Source organism: Trematomus bernacchii, unplaced genomic scaffold (assembly GCF_902827165.1).
Source record: "Trematomus bernacchii unplaced genomic scaffold, fTreBer1.1, whole genome shotgun sequence".
Lineage (NCBI taxonomy): Eukaryota > Metazoa > Chordata > Actinopteri > Perciformes > Nototheniidae > Trematomus > Trematomus bernacchii.
Window position 1 is genome coordinate 500,011 of NW_022987792.1, and position 24,540 is coordinate 524,550.

At 38.8% G+C, this 24,540-nt stretch overlaps 2 protein-coding genes across 2 annotated transcripts in view; both read right to left on the reverse strand.

Annotated features, from left to right (window-relative positions):
• The window catches only part of spata6 (spermatogenesis associated 6), a 29,077-nt gene extending 14,473 nt beyond the window's left edge, over window positions 1–14,604 (reverse strand). The window contains exons 1-7 of the mRNA XM_034149716.1: window positions 14,469–14,604; window positions 13,314–13,451; window positions 12,671–12,719; window positions 12,501–12,542; window positions 12,254–12,360; window positions 8,373–8,453; window positions 1,621–2,052 (exon numbers count right to left, since the gene is read on the reverse strand). Of these exons, the coding sequence (XP_034005607.1) occupies window positions 1,621–2,052; window positions 8,373–8,453; window positions 12,254–12,360; window positions 12,501–12,542; window positions 12,671–12,719; window positions 13,314–13,451; window positions 14,469–14,552 (933 nt within the window). The 5' untranslated portion in view covers window positions 14,553–14,604. The remainder of the gene's footprint in view (window positions 1–1,620; window positions 2,053–8,372; window positions 8,454–12,253; window positions 12,361–12,500; window positions 12,543–12,670; window positions 12,720–13,313; window positions 13,452–14,468) is intronic.
• A 1,281-nt stretch (window positions 14,605–15,885) lies between these two features.
• The window catches only part of LOC117497716 (cytosolic carboxypeptidase 6-like), a 64,218-nt gene continuing 55,563 nt past the window's right edge, over window positions 15,886–24,540 (reverse strand). Inside the window, exons 6-7 of the mRNA XM_034149721.1 lie at window positions 16,736–16,829; window positions 15,886–16,375 (exon numbers count right to left, since the gene is read on the reverse strand). Of these exons, the coding sequence (XP_034005612.1) occupies window positions 16,267–16,375; window positions 16,736–16,829 (203 nt within the window). The 3' untranslated portion in view covers window positions 15,886–16,266. The remainder of the gene's footprint in view (window positions 16,376–16,735; window positions 16,830–24,540) is intronic.

A 24,540-nucleotide genomic window follows, 5' to 3' on the forward strand; every position in this document is an offset into this window, starting at 1 on the left:
GTATTACACGTGCACACAGCGAAACACTTTAATGACGTCAAAATCCATTAACAGCTCAGGTAGAAAGATTAACAGCGCTCTCTTATTATGCTCTCCACTTAATCTGCCCACTAGATTATGAAAAAAAAAAATTTGATTCTCCCACTGAGGTTTGAACTACATCACTTCAGGATCCCATTAGTTTTAACCCCTGGCCGCTGAACATGTGTTTTATTACACATCCTTTGTGCCTGTTTGGTAACAAGGGGTCAACAATGTGACACAAGTACATCAAATACACACTGTTTTCACACATACATGTACAAATATCTAATATGTTTATATGACCTAAATATGTATATTTGTTGATTTTAATTCATTTCTTATTTTAAAGTTACTTAACTGTATATCATTTGATCTTGATTTTATATTTAATTGTATTCATCTCTAATCTGTGTGACAAAAGTACTGGACAGAAAATACACACTGTTTTCACACATACATGTAAATATATCTAATATGTATATATGACCCAAATATGTATATATGTTCATTTTAATTCATTTCTTATTTTAAAGTTACTTAACTGCATTATTTTTTTTTATATTAAATCTTTAACAAGCACCTGTTTGGGATTTGTAAGCATACCTTTCTGTACCGACGACCCAGGGAAAGGTCATCTGTATTTATGTATATTTGCCAAGACTTGGAAGGAAAGGGGTAATGTATGTATGTGTGTGTGTGAGCAATAACGTGTAGATTTGAGTGGACTGTAAACTGAGGCGGGTGTGATTGTTATGTACATCTCCATGTATGTTATATATTTGTGGAATGAATAAAAAGTGACTTAAAGGTAGGGTAGGTAAGAATGGAGAAACCAGCTTGAGTGCGCTAGAATGTGAAAGTACGCAGCCGAAAACAATCTGCCCCTTCCTTCAGACTTCCTTACAGAGCCCCTCCTCCAACACACACGAACGCGCACATGACCAATGAGGGCACGAGATAAGTTTGTGCACAGATGGAAGGCTGACAGGCAGGTAGGCCATCCAGTTATTTTAGCCGGCTCAGATGATTGGTCGTGCTTTTTACAGTGCCACGGCTTCCACAGATGACATGTTTGTATGTATTTATTGTCAAAGCATTTATTGTAGTCATTGCTATCGGGATGTTAAGAGCATTCCATGGAATATAACAACAAGTGTTTCTGAAGTGAATTACCTACCCCACCTTTAAGTGTATATCATTTTAATTGTATCTTGATTGTATTCATCTATAATCTGTGTGAATCTGTGCCGTCCTGTTTTTCATTTTTACCCTGTTGTTGTTTAAACTACTGAATTTCTTAATAAAGGTTTATCTTATCTTTTTAGCATTTAACAAACCATCACATGAATTGTCAATTGCCTTCAGTTTGGACGAGTTTATGTAATGTTTAATACTAGTTGAGCATAACATTTTGATATTTGTATGTGTTTTTATAAGTTATTGTGCTTTTTACCTTGTTTTAAATGATTGTTTTATTATTTTACTCCTATTGTGTTATTTTAGATGTGTTCCCTGTACAGCACTTTGGTCAACTGAGGTAGCTTTTAAATGTGCTATATAAACAAATAAAGATTGAGTTTATGTAACGTTACGGACCAGGAATGGCGGCAGGCTCTCCGTCTCCTTCCTGAAGCGATGAGGACCCAGCTGCAGGTGTCCGAGTCTCTGCCGGTTTTCCTCCGACAGCTGGCACATCCTCCGGTGGGTGTAAGGAGACAGCGCTCGGGTCCTCGAGGAGACGGTGGGCTGCTGGTAGTCTGTAGAAGCTCTCGGAGAAATGGGTTTTCTTTCCTTCTTGTTTTTCAGAGGACTTCGGACAGAGTGAGTTGAAGAAGGGGAGCGTCTGGGAGGTGAGGACGGTGCAGAGTTTGTTGTTCTGTCCTCAACATGTAGCCTTTCCTTGCCTCCTTTCAAAGAGATAAGGTTTGCATCTTCTTCTTCTGAAAAAAGCCGCGTGGAGGGCGAACACTTCTTCTGTCGGGATGGGGTTAGAGACGGCCTCACTGGAGAGAGACGGCAGGTCTGTGGCTGTTAGGACAGAATATGAGAGAGAGAAAGAACATTTTTTAAATACAGGGTTCATACATAATTTTTCACCAATGATTTTCAATGACTTCTCCATGACCTTTACCTAATTTTCCATGACCAAAAAAATTACTCTTTCTCAGCGGTACCACTGAAACATTTTTATTTGAACATGGAACAGGAAAATAAGGTCTGCATCTGAAACATGTTGTGCCTATCTAAAACAAATCAAATAGGCTTACTAGCTTCTACACGCTAAAGCAACTGAAATCTCTCACCAGCAAAATACCTCGACAGTTAAATGCGATTTTACGTTTCATTACTATACGATACAGTATTTATTATCATTATAGTATTACTATCTCGGTGATTAGATGAAATATAAATTATATTTGATGCAACTTTGGTTACATTTCCATGACTTTTCCAAAACTTTGGGAAAAATATTGTTTTCCATAACTTTTCCAGGGCCTGGAATTAGCATTTTGAATTTCCATGACTTTTCCAGGTTTTTAATGACCGTAGGGACCCTGTAAATAGTTCCTAAATGTCAAACTAGCCTCAGAGGTCTCACACAGATTTTTTAATGGCACATAACATTTGTCTCAGCAGATTAGATTTCTATGCAGGCCACAATGATGTTTCTTTCAGTAGTGGAAGAAGATCAATTACTAAAATAAAATAACTAATACTACACTGTCAAAATACTCCATTACAAGTACATGTACTGCATTGAAAATGGTACCTAAATAAAAAAATGTTTAACTTAAGATTGGAACATTTACTTTTAGTATTACTATTAAAAGTCCAAAATATTGAAAATAAATGTAAATATTCAAAAGGAAAACCAGCAAATCTCATATTTGAGAAGTTGCAACTGCAAAATGTTTTCACATGAAAGAATAACCTAAACAATCAGCACAAATGCTGCTAATTTATTTTTTGTCAACTCACTCACTGGGTTAGGTGCTCAAATATAACGTTGGATAGCTTATCTGACATCAAAGCATCATATTTACTAATTTCTTCATGTTTCGTGTGTAAAAATCTAAATTGATAAGGTGGAAAACAAATGTAGTCGAGTAAACGTGGAATATAAGTGGAACAGAAAGAAAAATACTCAAGTTGAGCTCAGTACTTGACTAAACGTACTTAGTTACTTTACACCACTGGTTTCTTAACACATGCATCAGCCATTTTAACAATTACATTACGGCAGCTCGTCTCTCTCCTCGGACAGAGCCATTAAAGCATTCGCTAAATCATTCAGCTTCAGCGGTACACCAACAGCAGCCGTGGAGACGAGCTCTGCAGAATCACTTCAATAAGTCTAATGGCCACTAACATCATTCTGCAAGGCAATATCCCACTTCCTGCGGGTAATGCCAACCATGGATAAATAAGTTAAGATAAAATGTTAATTGCATTTGACGGCCATCTCCAGTCTAATATGATAAAGAGGAATTACCTGGCTGCAAGAAAAGATCATCTGAATGCTAATTAGGGAAATCACAGAACATTAAAACTATTTTTTAAGAGAAACTAAATGATGAATAAATCCTCATCGAGGTATGCCATTTGAGATTTGTCTGATTTAATCAAATGAAGCAAAGTGTTCTCTCCCACCCCCACATATAACACCGTCTCCATCTTCTTCCAGCTCTTCGCTGTACGCTCACTCTTCCTGCCATCTGCTACCAGTGCTTTGTGCTAAATGCTAACTTCAAGATGCTAACCAATAACAATGTTAACATGCTGACGCTAAGGAGGTGTAATCTTCCCCATGATCACATTCTTAGTTTATCATTTTAACATGATTGTATTTGCTAATAAGCACTATAGGCTGGTGGAGATGCCATTAGTTTTGCAGGTAATTGGTCAAAAACCAAAGTATCTTATAAAATGTAATGTCAAAAATGATTTCTTCTGAGGGGGTCGAGTGTTTTAACAATAATGTTTTTAGTCATTATGATGCATCATGTGGGCACAGTGAATATGGAGGATAACACTGGACTCTAAAAGATAAGATAATAAAACAGGTTAGAAGGTCAGCACCATGGTCTAAAACCCAAACTAAAGCAAACATCAATTTTGTATGTTTTTCTTTTGGTATGAGACTCTCAGATCCGGGGGTTTTGTATGCTGTACAGCAGGACTATTCAATTGGCGGCCCCGGGGTGATATTTACTGGCGCTTTGAGTATAATGTTAAAAAGTAATCTACTTATTTATTTTTTGGGCCTGAGTGCCTTTATTCCAGAGAGGGTGTTACATTGAGAGATAGAGGGGAAGACATTGCCTGAAAACTTCTGCGGGCTCTGGTTTCGAGCACACCTAGCTACTGTAGTGACAAACTGTCATTTATTCACCTGAATGAAATGATGTTGATGGTTAAATGAGCTTCACATGTAGGCCTACTGAGTTCTGAACTTGCCATTTAGATCTGTAAAGGCCTTGGGGCTATGTTGTTTGATTGAATTAAACACAATATATGCACTCCACTATTTACTGTATCTGAAGCTCTTAATATGATTGCTCATATTTCAAGCCATCTTTTTCCCGGCCCCTTGCTGTGGATCATTTTCATCAACCGGCCCCATTCCAAACTAATTGAATAGCCCTGCTGTACACATTGTAAAGTCCCCTGATACAAATGCTTTATTTGGGATATATGGCAACATAAATACATTGTGATTGTTTAATTGATTAAATGAATGTACAAAACATTGCACAAATCATTCCAGGAGAATAAGTTAAATGGAAGAGGTAACATGCTGGTGGCACAAAAAGCAAAGGGAACACTAAAGGATTCATGTTGAGTCCTCTGGGAACCCTGGCCGCCTTTACATGATATCACGGTAATCCATCTGACAATTGTTCAGATATTTAAGTCTGGCCCAAAGTGGAGGGCTGAAAGATTAGAGCACCAGAAGATCTGCAGAAACCGAGTGTATTTTCATCTCTACAGTTTCAGAGGATTTGTAGAAGTAGCTTTCACTCTAAATCTCTATAAAAAAGCAGGACAGGTCTGTCAGCTGGGCGGAGAGGCAGTCTGTGAAATGCCTATGCTGAGGAGCCATTAGGAGAGAGAAAATGGAGAAATTGTACTGTCTGACAGCCACAGCGGTGCTCTGATCGAGACATCCCCCCGAGGGGCCGGGAGAACACTCTGACAATCTGCCTCGCTGTCAATGACATCCCATTTAAACAAATAGCTAAGCTCAGGTTACCGCACCTGGGAAATGCATGCTACTGTTTTTGGCACAACATGCCAACCGCTGTGTGATAGATCATATGTTTTAAACAGGACTGTTTGTGAAATATCTACATTCTCACAAGGTAAGACTCTTATTTAGTCTACATTTGGACTTTTATTCGCCCCTTTTAACAGTTTTAATCTGCTAATATTACTTTCTGCACACATTACATTACATGTTACTTGTTAGATGCTTTTATCCAAAGCGACTTACATCCTCAATACTGTGGCCAATCCCCACAGGAGCAATTTGGGGTGAAGTGTCTCAGGGACACAACGACATGCTGACTGCAGTGGGGTTTGAACCTGTGCTCCCCTGATCCGAACACCAACGCACTACCCACTGCGCCACATGCCATGAATGGAGAGTTAAAGACGGTGAAGGTGGGGGTTAAGTTGAATAAGGATTATTTTAATTATCAATTAATCTGCCAGTGAATTTCTTCCATGAATCAGTTGAAGTAAAGATGTCCTTTTTGTCTGACTGACAAAAAAAGAAGTAAATATTCACAGCAGAGAAGCCAGCAAGAAACTGTTTTGTTATATAATAAAAAAAACAATAATTTCTTATCTCTTGAAATAGTTAATCGAGTGATCATATAAAAACAACTCCATACTGAAGACTGCAACTGTGTTTGAGATCATGTCATTAAAAACCACTTAGCAGTTACCGTATATCAAAAATAAGTAATAAAACGAAGAGAGAAGCGATTCTGTAAATTCTTCCAAATGTGATTTTCCGCAGAGAAAGGACACGGTGGCCGAGAAGGCAGGTCACCCTCGTCTCGGGTAGTTAATGTAAAAAGCTGACGGACTGCTTCTGTAACAAACATTGTGCAAACTCGCAGCTAGTGGGAGATGTGAGAGAAGCCTCGCTATCAGCATCACAGATCTGCCTGCCCGTAATTACATTCACAAGGAGAGCACAGATACCCTTGAAACACTGCCAGTATGGATAGATAGATAGATGCAGTAGCCATGGCAACAATACAAGGTGGGTATGTATGGTGGGAAACAGACGAATGCGATGGCGAGCGATATCTCTCATTAGAGCCCCCCGGAGACGAGTCCTCACTCATCGAGCTTTGAACACTCGATGTGTTCAGATTTGAGGCATTTTGAAATGACATGATAACACACTGTGTACTGGACTTAAGGGGGATAGATTATAACTGTTTACATTTAGACAAAGCAGGTCCTGAAGGGCATGAAAACCAAATGTACAACACACAACGACTTGTCTTCTTCTAAAGTGTTTTATAAACCCACAACAGACATAAAGAAGATAAATCAAAAGCAGACAAAGGGACAACAAACTAGAAAAACTGTCAGCAGTGTATTTGTGTTTCTGTGTGTGTGTGTGTCTGTGTGTCTCTGTGTGTGTGTGTGTGTGTGTGTCTCTGTGTGCGTGTGTGTGTCTCTGTGTGTGTGTGTCTCTGTGTGTGTGTGTGTGTGTCTCTGTGTGCGTGTGTGTGTCTCTGTGTGTGTGTGTGTCTCTGTGTGTGTGTGTGTCTCTGTGTGTGTGTGTGTGTCTCTGTGTGTGTGTGTGTCTGTGTGTGTTTCTGTGTGTGTCTCTATGTGTGTGTGTGTGTGTGTGTGTGTGTGTGTGTGTCTCTGTGTGTGTCTATGTGTGTGTGTGTGTCTCTGTGTGTGTGTGTGTGTGTGTCTCTGTGTGTGTGTGTGTGTGTGTCTCTGTGTGTGTGTGTGTGTGTGTGTGCGTGTCTGTGTGTGTCTCTGTGTGTGTCTCTGTGTGTGTGTGTGTGTCTCTGTGTGTGTGTGTGTGTCTCTGTGTGTGTGTGTGTCTGTGTGTGTTTCTGTGTGTGTCTCTATGTGTGTGTGTGTGTGTGTGTGTGTGTGTCTCTGTGTGTGTCTATGTGTGTGTGTGTGTCTCTGTGTGTGTGTGTGTGTGTCTATGTGTGTGTGTGTGTCTCTGTGTGTGTGTGTGTGTGTGTGTGTGTGTGCGCCCACCCTTCAAACTTTTAAGTCCCGCCTGAAGACCCACCTCTTTTCCCTCGCTTTCGAGTCAGTTTGAGCGTTTTATCGATTTCTATGCTTTTATTGTCTGTCCATAGCCTTTATGTGCCTTTTATCTATTATTGTAATATAATATTTTATTATAATGTTATGTTTGCTGTGAAGCACTTCGGTAAACCCTCTGTTTTTAATATGTGCTATATAAATAAAGTGCATTGGATTGATTGTGTGTGTGTGTGTGTGTGTGTGTTTGTGTGTGTGTATACATTTGAAATGTGACTCTTTTGAGATCTTATATTTACATTTTAACACTAATTTCAAGATCTTCTTGAGTGTGCACTTAGAATAAAGTGTGTACAAGAATATTGTGTTTTTGAATTTGAATAAGTTATATCCACTAATTGCAATAATGTAAACAGACAAGGCAAACTCAAATGTGTGTATTGTATGTGTGTGTGTGTGTGTGTGTATAGGTTTAATGTTCATCAGCAGGGTATATGCAGGAATCCTGAAGTCAAATGTAAAACCTTTTAAGACCTTTTTTAAGACCCCATCGCCACTTTGAGTTCTAACCGGTTACCTTGGCGACACACTTTACCTCACATTGACTATATACAGTATTGATTGTCCTTCCTCCTTATCTTCCAACCATTTGGACGCAAACTTGCATTTCCCCATAACGATGTTGTTTAACAACCGGCGTAAACGGACCTTCGCGCGCTATCAAGCAGTGAGCGCGCGATGTCCTGTTCAGATGACGTCAAACCCAACGGGATGCCATAAATAAACTACACAGAATCACACTACACACCTACGCAATGATTACATTCAGGCAGACTGTAGAATACAACCTCTTTGGACAATTCATATACTTATTGGAAACAAGCTACAAAATGTAATACCTTGGAAAATGCCGTTTAATACTTTTGAAGACCCCGCGGACGCTCAGTAGCCAAATCTAGGTTATTTTCTAGTTAAAAATATATTTAAAAATGTATCGTAGATAAAAAGATTCTCGTCCTATATAATAAATGTTTTCCCCACACTTAGTGTCAGGCACACACCTTTGTAATGTAATAAAAACACACACTCACAGGTGAGGCAGGCCGGCTGTCTCCCCCCTCACTCTCCTCTATGACGGATGTCGTGGCGAACTCCACTTTGGGGGAGATTCCCTAAGGGGGAGAGACGGACAATGGAAACAAACGACACCTTTAACAGGAAGATGGAGACAAACACACACACAACAACTCTGCTCCCAATACCAATTTACAGTCGCACATCTTCAATCTTCGCCTGCCGTTACATAAACAAATTTGAGAAAAGAGAAAGGCTCCAGTGATGTTTAAATAATATGGCATTTGGAAAGAGACATCTAAATTGCTATGTAGGCCTCAAACACAAACACATAAAAGCGATGTTGAGGGGAAGGGTGTTAGAAGACATTTAAATATGCCAGTGAGTGCCTCGGAGGACGAGGGGAGGATGGAAAGCCACCCACAGCCACGCAGAGATGAAGGAAAGGAAGAGAAAGAGATGATATAAGACCAGGAGGAGGGAAAGTGACAAGATGAAGAATGAGTGAGAAGAGTTCTTTGTTTCGCTTCCTCTGTCTGCATTGCAGAGAGTCAACAGCTCGATATGGAAATCGCTGTTTTCTGAATAAATGATTTAACTTTGCCTAAGACAAGGCAGAACTTTTGAGTTGGTTATCTTGGTAGTGTACCTTCCTGTCATGTGAGACAAGGGAGGCTGTGGCTCAGTGGGTAGTGTGCTGGACTTGGAATCAGGGGATAGCAAGTTCGAGTCCCACTGCAGTCAGCGTGTCCCTGAAGACACTTCACCCCAAATTGCTCCTGTGGGGATTGTCCACAGTACTGAATGTATGCAAGTCGCTTTGGATAAAAGCGTCTAACAAATGACATGTAAGGTAACAAAGACAGAGATTAGAAGGAGACTCACAATCTTCTCCTGTCTATGAAGGACACATCTAACATCAGATCACACTCTGAGCACTATGTGGGGTCGCTGTGACACGTGAACAACGTTTAGATATCAACTGACATCCATCCTTGTTATCTCAATCCACAGAAGCTCAGGTACCTTTGCAAACATGTGATGAAACTCTGCATTTTAACAAACCGCTAAAGTCATATTTTGGTCTTAACCCTGAGGCGGGCAGGGAAGATAGTGGCCGACCCCTCCCACCCTGGACACAAACTGTTCGCCCCCCTCCCCTCTGGCAGGAGGCTGCGCTCCATCAGGACCAAAACCTGGTCCGCTACCGGCCTCTTAAACAAGGCCCGGCCCCCCCACTGACACTTACCTCAGCCACAACGTAGTCTCTATATGCATTACATTAATGCACACAATGTTCAATACTGCTTACTGCACATATTCTTATTTCATATTTTATATCCTATAATTAATTCATAGCATTCTATTTCCATGTAAATTACTGTTGCTATTTAACTATATTTTATTACGGTGTCCTTAAAGATTTCTTGTTTCATATTTTATGTATGCACCATGACACCAAGTCAAATTCCTCGTATGTGTGAACCTACCTGGCAATAAACCTGTTTCTGATTCTGATTAAATTAAATGTATTTTTCTCTCCAGGAGATGTTTAAGTAGACATTAGGAGCCTGCAGTACAGAAACAGAGATGAGCTGCACCTCTCTGATTGTACAGAATATCACCGGTCATGATTAATGATATGTTAGCTGAAGCAGTATTATTAGGCAAAACCAGGGATGGTCTTTTATTTGCATTTGTTTTGAACATTTAATGAGATGTTTCACCACACATTATTTAGTTCATTTATCAGGGGTGTAAACAACAGGAATAAACCTGTCATTGATTTTGTTTGTACTTTCCATACATCTTTATTGTCCACCCGTGTCAATGTGATGCTACATTCTCGTTATTATACGATTTTTCAAACATACACATACAATATATATTAATTTAAACAAGTCCCTCCAATTTACACACAGTAGTTTGTTATTGTGCCAAAGAGCAAACATTTACCTTAAGTTATTAGGTTTTTAAATTGTGTTTCTATAGTGTGTTTACATATATATTTCCCATGGTACTACTACAGGATATATAAAGGACTTTACGAATATAAAAAACAACATCCAATTAAAATGTATGCTTAATTACACACTACTGAGTAAACTCTAAGGATTTGCAATGGTAGATGTAGGGTAAAATCCATTCGTCTAATTGGCTATTTCCTCTCTAAGCACACATGTGAGATCAATCATGTGATCACTTGAGAGCTGTTCTTGTGACGTTACTTTTGCACTTTGCTGTTAGTTACTGAATAAATAGGTGTTATTGCTCACACTCTGCAAATAACTTTTTCACTCCTATGCAGAGATGGCAAAAGTACACACATCCTTTTCTCAAGTAGGAGTACAGATACTCGTGTTTAAAAATACTCTGGTAAAAGTAGAAGTACTGACTAAACTTTTTTGCTCAAGTAAAAGTAAAGAGGGCTTTGAAATGTACTTCAGTAAAAAGTACCCATAACTAGCAGCTGTTTTAAAGAGTACCTGACCTCCCTTTATATTAATAGAACAATAATGTCATTGTTAGCTAATGAATGTTTCCATGCTGATCAACGGCAACATGACAACGTTTTCATTGGTCCCTCTTCTTTAGAGAAGACCAGGAAATGATGGATACACGGATCGTGTTCAAATCAATAGGCACGCAATGACTCTAAGTAATAATGATCACGCCACCAAACACACATTCAAACTAAAGGAACCAGCCTGTTTGGGAAATGTGAGAAGTAGAAAGTACAGGTATTTGTGTTCAACATGTAAGAAGTAGAAAGTACAGGTATTTGTGTTCAACATGTAAGAAGTAGAAAGTACAGGTATTTGTGTTCAACATGTAAGAAGTAGAAAGTACAGGTCTTTGTGTTCAAAATGTAAGAAGTAGAAAGTACAGGTATTTGTGTTCAAAATGTAAGAAGTAGAAAGTACAGGTATTTGTGTTCAACATGTAAGAAGTAGAAAGTACAGTTATTTGTGTTCAACATGTAAGAAGTAGAAAGTACAGGTATTTGTGTTCAACATGTAAGAAGTAGAAAGTACAGGTATTTGTGTTCAACATGTAAGAAGTAGAAAGTACAGGTATTTGTGTTCAACATGTAAGAAGTAGAAAGTACAGGTATTTGTGTTCAACATGTAAGAAGTAGAAAGTACAGGTATTTGTGTTCAACATGTAAGAAGTAGAAAGTACAGGTATTTGGGTTCAAAATGTAAGAAGTAGAAAGTACAGGTATTTGTGTTCAACATGTAAGAAGTAGAAAGTACAGGTATTTGGGTTCAACATGTAAGAAGTAGAAAGTACAGGTATTTGGGTTCAAAATGTAAGAAGTAGAAAGTACAGGTATTTGAGTTCAACATGTAAGAAGTAGAAAGTACAGGTATTTGGGTTCAAAATGTAAGAAGTAGAAAGTACAGGTATTTGTGTTCAACATGTAAGAAGTAGAAAGTACAGGTATTTGAGTTCAACATGTAAGAAGTGGAAAGTACAGGTATTTGTGTTAGAAATGTAAGAAGTAGAAAGTACAGGTATTTGAGTTCAACATGTAAGAAGTAGAAAGTACAGGTATTTGTGTTAGAAATGTAAGAAGTAGAAAGTACAGGTATTTGGGTTCAAAATGTAAGAAGTAGAAAGTACAGGTATTTGAGTTCAACATGTAAGAAGTAGAAAGTACAGGTATTTGAGTTCAACATGTAAGAAGTAGAAGTAAAAAGTAGTGGAGCAAAGTACTGATACCAGAAACATGTACTTAAGTACAGTAACAAAGTATTTGTACTCCACTACTTCCCACATCTGCTCCGATGGTGCGTCTTTAGAGCTTTGTTAAGTTAGAGAGTTAGAACATTGGTGCAGGTCAGGGTGAAGAAATACATAATATACATAAAGGAATTGATGGAAAGTAGCCTACAGGAAAGGAGGAAGATCTCCTCATCAGTGTCTCTCTCTCCGAAGCTCCTTCTCCCGGGTACAGGAAGTCTCTGCTGCTCTCCTTCATCGTAGCTAACACCTCACCCTCTAAACAACATGCAAAGACAAACAGTAAACAGCAACACAAACATACACACAACCCAAGTTAGAGAAGCAGTTTTTTGCCGAGTAATGAATACATACAGTTGGGACTGAAAACTCCCATATGGCATCATCAGAAAGCATACCTGGAGGCACCAACTGAATCAGCTCAAAAGATGTTGTGTCAGCTAAGAGGAAGGAAAGCACAAACAGACTGTGAGCTAATGATCAGTATCACAGCTAATGGCCTATAAGCTTGCATAGCAGAGTATTCAGGACTCAGAGATGAGGAGGCAAATCCCAGATGGCCGTTTACCTTCCAGGAGGTCAGCTACATCAGCAGGGTCAACAACGCCGGGGAAAGTCTGGTAAAACAGAGTAAGGACAAAGAAAATCAATAATTATAACAAGATGAGGCAGACAGCTCGAACTTTCTGGGGCAAAGTAGCCTTTTCATCAGGACTTAGGGCAGTAATTGGAGGCAAGTTTGAATGCTAACGTTTAAAAAACAAGACAATAAAAGGCTGCAGTGCATGCAAAAAGGAAAAGACATAAACAGAATGATTCAAATGTAAAGAAATGAAGAGAAAACAACAGCTAGGATAGTAATTTACTGACTCTTTAGTGAATCAAATGATAGGGTTGACTATTGGAGCACTCACAAAACAGTTACACAGTATTGTGGACAATGACTAAGTGCGTAATGGAAAATAACAGTCAAGTAAGTTCAGAAAAACACACACATTTAATGCAGCCTGCAAACTTATAAATACATTAAATTAGAGGAAAGAAAAGTACATTCATGTGGCACTAAAACTACAATATTCAATATTTAAGACAATCTCTTGTCTTACATCACCATATTGATATAGTACTATTGATATTTTGCCTAGGTCTAGCCACAGACATGGTCATTCGACATATTGTGCATAGTGATTGAGGCAGAATGAAACTCTTACCTTCTCAAATACCATTTTGTGGTGGAAGCGTAAAGGGAAGACAGGCGGCAGACAGGGCGTCTTCCTGTACTGACCCATGATGCACACACTGAGGTAGATATCTTTGTATTTAGTCAGGAGCACTCCTGGACATGTGACCTGCACACAGACAGTGTAAAAAAGTGACTACAGTTACAGATTTCTAGTCATTTTTCTTTTTCCGGTGTCTTTCTGCCTTTTGACAAAAATAGCCTATCCCTCTGTGAGCTACAGCAACACTTTGAGAGTTAAACATGTCGAAAAAAATCTGCAAAAGAGCCCCAGGAGTGCTTTGAAGAATCAATATCAGAAGGAGAAGGAGTAGGAGGGAAATACATGAAGATTAATTGCTTAAATATACAAAGTGGAAATAAGACCAGATCAGCTTTGTACCATAGTGATTCACATGTTAGGACATATTACAAAGTGGTTGTTACTTTAATGTGCTTTACTGACATTTTAACCTGCTGGCTCAATATGTATGACTGGGGTTAAAAGCAAATTACATTGTTTGTGTATTTATTTACTTTCGTTTAGTTATTTTACTCATGTGCAATGGCTGATAAAGGCTGCTGCTACTGGAACAGATAGCTATAACAAACCCAAAAAGGACCACATCATTTAAAGCCAGGGAAAGCTTTTATTTTGGGGGTAAGTAGATTCAACTAGTACAAAAAAAACATACATAGCATATAAATATATGTCAACTATTATTTAATAATTTATTTAGATTTTGTATTAGCTGATAAACCTAAAAAGTGACTATTAACAAAGTAAAACGGACATTATTGGCCTCTAAAATGTAGTGGAGTTGAAGTAAATATTAGCAAAAACTGAGAATACTCAGGTAAAGTACAAGTATTTTAAAATTGTACTGAAGTACTTGAGTAAATGTACCTAGTTACTTTACACCACTGCTAAATCACAGCAAGCTCTATTATATTCAGGAATATTTAGTATAAAACATTCAACGACATTTAATCACATTTACATGTTGAGTGACAGCCGTTGGTGACCGTTAGCTAGCTGGTTAGGGAATGTTAAGGAAAGGGAAGAGGATGTAACGTTAAGCTCGTTAGCTCAGTAGCTAACAGCGCAGTTGTTGTAGTATCGTAGTAAAGCAGCAGACGCACTTACTTTGTGAATGTCCAGGTATACGGTGCATTTCAGAGCCTTTCTGTGCACTTTAGAGGGGGAAAGCTTCTTCTTTCTCGAAGCCATTCATCCAACTTTTCAAAGTTCGTTGTCATAGCTGCCAGAAAGCAACAGTGGCAGAGCGAGCGGATGTGAGGCCATGTGACCAAGAGGAGACCAATCAGAAGCTCTCTCTGCCAACGCACGTTCAAAGACACTCATAAACAGTCAAATCTGCCTCCAACATTTAAACATTTGATTTCATTTTAAAGTGACCTGAAAACAGTGAATGCTTTGAAACTCTCTTTAAAGTTAAAGCATTTAATTATCATTCAAAATGTGCACATGCAAACAATGCAACAACTATAAAGATAGCCATGTTCAGTCAGTGGTGTAAAGTAACTAAGTACATTTACTCAAGTACTGTACTTAAGTACAATTTGGATGTACTTGTACTTTACTTGAGTATTTCAATTTAATGTTACTTTGTACTTCTACTCCACTACATTTATGTAATACCTTCAGTTACTTCACAGATGTGGATGAATGATGTGAAATATAATCAAGTGTTAAATCAGACTTTAGTTCCACCTGGAGTCAATTCACAAGCTACCCTGCAGTATACCAACTCATTCAAACTAGCTGCACCTTTACCAGCTTTGAGAACACTTTACTGATCAATCATTATAAAACATATCATATATATTATTCTGAAATGGACCAATCTGCACAATCACTACTTTTACTGTCGCTACTTTAACTATATTTTGATGATAATACTTTTCTACTTTTAATTGAGGAACATTTTTGAATGCAGGACTTTTACTGTAACAGAGTATTCCTACACTCTGGTACTTCTACTTTTACTCAAGTACAAGATCTGAGTACTTCTACTTTTACTCAAGTACAAGATCTGAGTACTTCTACTTTTACTCTAGTACAAGATCTGAGTACTTCTACTTTTACTCAAGTACAAGATATAAGTACTCCTCCCACCTCTGGTAACAACACAACTATAAAGATAGCCATGTTATGTGAATACTGTAGGTCTCATTTACATAAAATCATTACAGTTACTACAAGAAGATTTTAACTATGAAACCTAATCTATATGACCTACATAAGCTAAGTAAAGTTGCTTTTTATATATATAGTTTATACCTGTCTATGCATTGAAACATAGTTATTTGTAATGCCTGTCCAAGTCCAACTCTCCTTAATATCAGACTATATGATTGAAGTCACGCAGACTAAAAAAGCCCAATACAATAAAATAGGAGGAGATTTTTCTTTAGGTATTTTATTTTTGAAGTAAGATTTTGCGTTTATTGCTCATACTGCTGCACCAAAGAGAAAAAGTAAGGAATTGAATGAGAATACAAAAAAATAAACAGGTACAACATCGCATTTAAGTGTTTAATGACTTATTATAATAAATAACAACAGAGATAATAACACCATAGTCAAAAAAAAGCAGGGAAGCATGCACTTATTCACAATTCTATTAACAAAAGAAGGGTCTGCTGCAGAAAGGCCTCAGATGGGCTTTAGATGGGATCCAGTCCGTCCTCCCTTGGCATTCAATAAGTCCACATTTTACAGTCCCTTAACAACCCGAGAGGAAACTTGTTCCACTTTTAGTCCTGCAGTACCAGTCATCCCACTGTTACAAATCTGTGAAAATAACTCTTTATAGCCAGGGAGATGTGGAGCTTCTAAAGGCAATGAAGTGTGAAGGATCCTCGTGCTACGGTGCTCTGCGTTTTATTCATGCTCAGTCCGTGTCCTTCTGTCCGTTAGTCTAGTGTCGGACACCCTGGCTCTTCTCCTTCTCTCTCTCTCTCTCTGCGTCTCGACCCAAACCATTTCCCTTATTGTTACTGTCGCCTGTCGGGGAAATCACCTCAGTACTGCAGACAGAAAACACATCAATATGAGACGGCAGGGTTAAGTTTCAGCGAATCAGAACTAATTCAAATGTCCTATTTGGGTAATTTATTTCAAGTTTCAAGGCTTTTATTGTCATGTGTGCATAGCAGTGTAGTTATGACAATGACAATCTTAGGTCACAGGCTCCTCCAACAGTGCAACACAATAAAACTGATAAAATAGTGCAAGTAATAATAGTAATAGTGCAGAATAGAAATACACAACAATATGAGATGGTAGGATTACGTTTTAGCGAATCAGAACGAATTAAAATGTCCTATTTTGGTAATTTATTTAATTTCATAATTTAATTTTTTTCATGACTTTTCTAACTGTTTTACCTTTGAATGTGAGTTGGTCTGTTGTCCTTGATGTGGTTGTTGAGTTTGTAGTAATCCAGGAAGGTTCGAGCCACATTTCTTCCCAGTTTTGTGTCTGAGGACGGGTTGTTAAAGCGAATATCTTTGGAGAAGTTATAACTTCATTGTTTGGTTTACTTCCACACATTTGTTTTTAGCCCAACATTTTTTTAATGAAGATATTGGACACTACATTCCCAGCACCAAACAGCAGGTAGATAGAGTTAGAGATTATCTAGTAAAACATAGTGAGGATATAAGAGCCAGCTTTTTACCCCAGGACTAAACATTGGACTTATATTATTCATATAGACAGAAAACATGTCCCAAAGTAAATGCTATTGTTGCTCTGTGTTACCTGGATGTGTTTAACATAAAGTAATATTTTAGAAAAATCTCTTCTGTCAACACATCCAGTAAACTACAGTAAATAACTAGCAACTGGAGAAATGAGGAGTGTAAATCCTAAAGGTAAAACACATTACAGATCTGATTTAAGCGAGGCTAAATCAACAGCAGTTCACTCCCATCAGCCGAATGCATGATGCTGGCATGAATCACACAAAAGCAATTACTTATACACTGAGGCCTTATTTAAATGCAGAGGTGAGAGCATGAATCATCCCCGCTGCACAATTGTCTCTCAATAAATTAGGGACAATATCAATAACTTCTCTGCTTCTATGAAACAGCTGAGCGTCCATGAGTGCTGTTGCTAAGCCTGAGATCATTAAGCCAGCATGGGCAAGAGATGATTACAATCAGGGTCAGATAATGAAGAAGTCGAGCAAACAATGTACCCAATCACCAAAAAAGAGGATATACCAAAGACTATTAAAGAGGAACAATGTCGCTAGCAGAAGTCAATGTTAGCGACTGAGAAAACAGCATCGATATCAGCTACCAATCAATCAATCAATCTAGCTTCTTAGATACATGTCCATCATCCTCTATCGATACAGAATGCACATTAATATAGATCCCAACACAAAACAAACTCGAGGCATTGATGTTTAGCTTCCTCCGTCCATCATCAGGCGTGATGGAGCAACACAGAGACATAATCTGTCACCTACCCCCCTTCATTACCTTGTTGATACTCAGATATGGCCAGCTGGACTATCAATCTGTCACCAACGTGTGATTGAAACCACTGTCATACGGGGGGAAAAATATGGAGATTTTCAGTCGTTTTTATCTGTACGTTCCCATTTTTTCGTAATGATTGAAAGACGACCCGTGTTACATAAATCCTCGGTGCAATGAAGGTGAAAATCTATTGTTCAAAGCCTGTAAACCATCAATCCAACACTGAAACTAGACTTAAAGTAAATGTATTATGTCAACAGATTTCACATGAATGTATTCGGTTGGTTGAAAGCAACAATATTAAGTTGAACCTATTTCAAATTAATATTATTGCTTTCAACCAACCTAATACAGTTACTCCGGGCTTTAGTTTTTCATACCTTAAACAACACACACTTATACACACCTACTGTTGGGAAAACACTGAATGTACTCTTCCAATCTCAGAGTAACATGATAACAAAGGTATCCCAACGGTAGCTGTGTACATGACAGGATGTATGATTACCTAGAAGAGCATCAGGACTGTTTTAGGCATATGATAGCTATGTGATTAACATGATGATTCAGCCTCTATGGAGATAGACATATGACAAGCATGATCATTTCTGACGTGGAGCTAATCTGAAGTAAACATTGAATACTGCTTTCTATTCCTCCATCTTGTGACTGTGTAACTCCCTCTCTTGGATATCAGCATGTGAAGGACACTGTTCAGGAACTAGTTGATGCTCTGTATGTGATGACTACTTCCATTCTGGAAAGGATCACAAATACATGGATCCTGAGATTGAAGATCAAGCCGGTGAGATTTTCTAACACCCACTCACACAAACACAAGGGTATACCCAGTAAGAATAAGGAATGTAAATATGCAGACCAGCCTCTCCATAGAAAGTCTGAGACCTTGGCCTTTAAGAGAGTTTTTTTGTGTATTTTGGGGAGTCTGCAGGACTTCATTCTTCACCCGGTCGGCTGATAGCGATGCTCTCCACACGACTCCAGAATCTATATGTACACCCCATCTGGCTGTTTGTCTGTGAGAGTGTGTGTGTGTGTGTGTGTGTGTGTGTGTGTGTGTGTGTGTGTGTGTGTGTGTGTGTGTGTGTGTGTGTGTGTGTGTGTGTGTGTGTGTGTGTGTGTGTGTATAGTAAGCATGGACCACACAGTCTGTCTCATTAGAGCGAGCTGATGATACTGATTAGATGAGACTGAGATGAAACTACAGATGAACAAACTAAGGTTACGTCCTTCTGAATCTTGCTTTTATGGTAATTTGAATGCGTAATAGTTTTAAACAAGACAGAAAGTCTGCAGCCTCGCAGGCAGGAAAGCTTTGCTTTGAGCTTAATGGTAACAGCGTGCGGTCTCACAAAGACAATGCTTACATGCAGATGTTTAGCCAGTATAATGTTTTACCAAGTTTACCAGTTAGTTTGGTGTTATATCCGATATACTGGTATTGACCATGACTTTTGTTATACCATTTTTTTAATATAATGTTACACATATTATCTCTATCTTTTTGTACACTTACCTACAGCTACGGTTAAAGACTCAAAATACATCATATTTTGAGTGTATTTAATGTGCCTAAAAAAAGACAAAATGCACAAAAACCTAAATCAAGGATGAATTTGAAAAGTTGAATTTCATGAGATTTTCAAATGTGTTTAAACTGTCGCAACATTATTGTTTGGGTCACAATAATCGTGTAAAGATCACATTTAGAGTCTTATATTGTGTGTTACTATGTTTGTAATTATCAATACACGCAAAACACAACTGAGGCTGATGGGAACGTCCTTAGTTACATAGCCACAGATTAAAAGTTTTACCTTATGATGATGCTAATTGAAAAGCGAAGTCATCACCAAAGTTATACCAGTTCATCCTGAGGGGGAGATGAATGTATGTATCAAATGTCAGGGCAATTCCCCAAGTTGATATTGAAATGTCACAGTATAAGGTTAAGCTTTGACCTGCTGGTGGGTGGAGAGTAGTGGGAAAGTCAGGGGATCATCAAAGGCGTTAAGATTCATCCACTGGGAACCAGCAATGCCTGTACGACACCTCGTCAATTCATAGGACAATAAACTGACAAACCGTCATACAGGACATACATTTCTCTCGAAAGAGCTGCTGGAAGGGGCAATTCTGCGGCAAAAGCGATCCAATGGACTGCGAGACCTCACGTCACGTCATGAGGGTTGATTTTGCTTGTACCTCTTAAACCTAAAACAACCTCAACAACTTGACTTAAAGGTCCCCTATTATGCAAAATCCACTTTTCCATGTCTGTTATACATAAATATGTGTCTCCTCTGTGTTCAGAGACTAGGAACGTTTCAGGAACAAAGACTATTTTTGTCCTGATCCATTTTTATAAAAACCTGTCTGAAAATGAGCTGATCAGATTTTGGCCACTTTATGATGTCATAACGATGTTTTGTCTTGTGTAACCATTAGCCAATCACCAACCAAGGTAACCCCCACCCCCCCCCCCCCCCCCCCCCCCCCCCCCAACCTTATCACCTGAATCTCCTCCTAGAGCACCATTGTGTTGTTTTTAACCAAATCTCTCTCAGAGGGGCGTGGCCAGCAGCAGCTCATTAGCATTTAAAATAACAGACACAGAATCAGCACTTTTGATACAGGGCTGAAACAGAGGGGATTATCGGATGCTACAATGATCTGTTTCGAATTTCGAGCCAAACTCTTCAGAGACATGTTTTGTATTTATCTGAGACCTATAATATATTGATGAAAAAGAGTATAATAGGGGACCTTTAAACAATTGATGTCAATTGAATCGAGACTAATGCACCAGCACTTACAACGGTATGGTTTATTTAAAGCAATGAACTTGCAGGTTTCTTACTGTTCAAAATGTTTTCAACCTTATGGTTTATTGCACTTTGTCGCTTTGGATGAAAGCATTAGCTTAATGAAATGTAATGTTCCATCCCAGACTGAAAACCCACCTGTTTCTGCTGCACCTTGGCAATTCAAATGAAGCTAATGCACCAGCACTTAAAATGCTTTGGCTTATTTGACGCTAATGTACTTGCATGATTATTGCAATTCTCAGTTTGTAACCTTATGGTTGATTGCACTTATTGTAAGTCCTTTGATAAAAGCATCAGCTGAATGTAATGTACCACCAGTTGTTAAGAGCTGACAAACACCCACATGTTCACATTCAAGGACATAACAAAGCAAAAGCAAATTAAAAACCTATCTTTTGAATATGGATTTCAATTTTATTTTTGGTAATTGTTTTATTTAATCAGCTTGAATTAAAGGGAATTTCATTAGGATCACTGTAGATGTTTTATCTTGTTCTGTATTTATTTTAATATTGTTGTTATGATTTCTTCTTGTTCTGTAAAGCACTTTGGGCTGCTTTGTGCATGAAATGGGCTATACAAATAAAGTGTATTATTATTATAACCACACTCATGTGATCCTGTGTACTCAACACTCTTGTATCCTTGGCGTTTCGTTCTGACCTCAGGCAAGTTTTGGGTGTTTTCCTCTCTCTCTCTTTCATCAGCACATCTCGGTGCCAGTCCTGAACTCTTTGGCCAGACGTGCGCATCGACAAAAATATCTCTCGGACCCCACCGTGCGCAGATGGCCTCTCAGCTTGGCTAGTCACGACTCGCTGTCTATTACAGGTGCTTTGGTGATGGACGGCCTCTGAAGGAGAACTCCCTCCACGTGGCGAATGCTCGGAGACGCAGAGGATGATCCTGGCTGCTGTCCAGAGAAGTACACACATCCTTTCCTCAAGTAGAAGTACAGATACTCGTGTTTAAAAATACTCTGGTGAAAGTAGAAGTACTGACTAAACTTCTTTACTCAAGTAAAAGTAAAGAGGCTTTGAAATGTACTTAAGTACAAAGTACCCATAACTAGCAGCTGTTTTAAAGAGTACCTGACCTCCCTTTATATTAATAGAACAATAATGTCATTGTTAGCTAATGAATGTTTCCATGCTGAACAACGGCAACATGACAACGTTTTCATTGGTCCCTCTTCTTTAGAGAAGACCAGGAAATGATGGATACACGGATCGTGTTCAAATCAATAGGCACGCAATGACTCTAAATAATAATGATCACGCCACCAAACACACATTCAAACTAAAGGAACCAGCCTGTTTGGGAAATGTGAGAAGTAGAAAGTACAGGTATTTGTGTTCAACATGTAAGAAGTAGAAAGTACAGGTATTTGTGTTCAACATGTAAGAAGTAGAAAGTACAGGTATTTGTGTTCAAAATGTAAGAAGTAGAAAGTACAGGTATTTGTGTTCAACATGTAAGAAGTAGAAAGTACAGGTATTTGGGTTCAAAATGTAAGAAGTAGAAAGTACAGGTATTTGTGTTCAACATGTAAGAAGTAGAAAGTACAGGTATTTGTGTTCAACATGTAAGAAGTCAAAGTAAAAAGTCGTCAGAAAAACAAGTAGTGGAGTAAAGTACTGATACCAGAAAAATGTACTTAAGTACAGTGACGAAGTATTTGTACTCCACTACTTCCCACTTCTGCTGCTGTCTTGGCTTGTTGCCGGGAAAAAACAGCGGGGTTTGGAAAGAGGTTTGCTGCAGGAAGTGATGCGAGCGAGAGCCAGGAAACAGTTGGCGAGCTGTAGGATTACAGAGGTGGGTGGTGGTGGAAATATTCAGAAAAACATCCGCTCCTCCTCTGAATTAACAGAGCAATACTGATAGCCTAATATTGTTAATACTGAATCATCACCCTAACTAGATATGACGCATTATCATTATCATTGTGAGAAAGGTCAAAGAGGTGTGTGTGTGTGTGTCGGCTACACACTGAGTTTTCTTTTACATCTCGCTACACATAACGCTCTTGTCTAATCAATAGCGGGTCATTGTCATGGCTCAAGGGCACGGCAGCTTAGGCGCTGATGAGATACGTGAGACAAAGGGGACGGGGGACATGACTTGTTTACCGCAGCTGTTTACTGTCAGCACGCCATTTAGCGGCTTTCACAGCCTTGTCCCTGGTGCCTGGTCCTGGAAGACGGACAGACAAGGTGACGATCAGACAACAAGGCCCCCAGTGGTAAAATGGACAAGACACGCGCAGAATGCTGTCCAGATTGGACGAGAGTTAACAAGGAGACAAGCAAGGAGACATTCAAGCCATCAATACAGGGCACTGACAGGTCCTGTCACCGCACTGACACGCAGGGAACTAATTATAAATGCTAATTAAGAGGCCAGTCAACAACAGCAATACAGAAAAGGGGGAAATGTTGTCCCCAATGGCGATTCAGCGGACTGAAAGACCTCACGTCTCGATGCCCAAAGGGACGGACGAGGGTTGACTCTAATCCCTGACAAGAGGACCTGTCACTGCCGAGGAGACAAGCTCTAAAACTTGAGTAGTGTAATGTAAAAAGTGTATGAAAGATACAGGAAAACTCTTCTGATCTTTGCTGCTCTGAAAACAGAATATGGAAACTATTTTTATACTCCAATTCTTGTGTTTCTTTACAAGAGTCGTACTCATTGGTTGTGCAGGAAAGGCTTTCTTTGTGTACAAAAGTAACTACGTCTAATCGTGCTACCTGTGGTTTATGGCTTCAAGCCTCTCTTTATGTTCTCCCTTATTACTGTCATTAATCTTGACATTGTTTTCTGTGTAACTTTATAATCCAGTGACAGCAGAGATCATAAATACACTCAAATAAAAACAATCAAAATTGTTATAAAAAAAATCTTTGGGAAACAGTTTCGCAACTTTGAATTTGACTTCAAAAACATTTCAGGTGCTTTAATTTTTTCTTTTTATAACCGAGAGTTCATCTGCTTTCAGTGCTTACGCTTCAGCTGACATTTCATCACTCTTGATGAGACGTAAATGAGTGCAAAACTTATCCCAGATTTCTAACGCACAGTACGACTATTTGTGACGCACTTTTTTGTTTTTCTTTTAGCAAAAGTTGTAGTTCCTTTATTATTACCACCTTGGTTGAGGCCTCGTCGAGCTGAGACTATACTATAAGGTGCATTTAAAATACTGCAGGCCATAAATTGCTCACAGTCCCCCAGCCCAACAAAGGACGTACTTCAGAAAGACGCCAAGCTACCTTCAATGGCAACTGCACATTCTTTCATCCTAGATCTAAAATTAAATGGCAACCCCAAGAAACGTTGTTGTACACTAAGCATTACAATTGATGAAGTGCAGACGTTCCTTTATTAACAGATAACAATGGATTCAGTGAAGCATCCTGTCGAGGACGATGTAACTCCATTTTCCCAGGGAAATGGTCACTACAACCATAAGCTGAGAATCGTGCATACATACAGCTGCAAGAGAAAAGCACCTGGTGCCAAAAGTGAGTTGGGCCATTCATTTTCTTTTACTACCATAGTATTTACATGGAGAGATAAGCCCCGAATATTCGCATCGCTCTAATCGCTCGAGTTTCAGGTTTCACCGCGGCTGTCAGCTGTGTTTACTCCTGTCATTCAAACAAGACGTGCTGGAGAGGGGGCGGGGCTTATATCCATGCAAATACTGTGGTAGATACCATTACCAACTACAACACAATGAACATATTTTACCCTGATTTAATTGTAATACACGTTTCAAAGTGATGCCGAAGTAACAACATACTGATACCGGTTAGTTAAAACCATGAATTAATGCTGTGACAA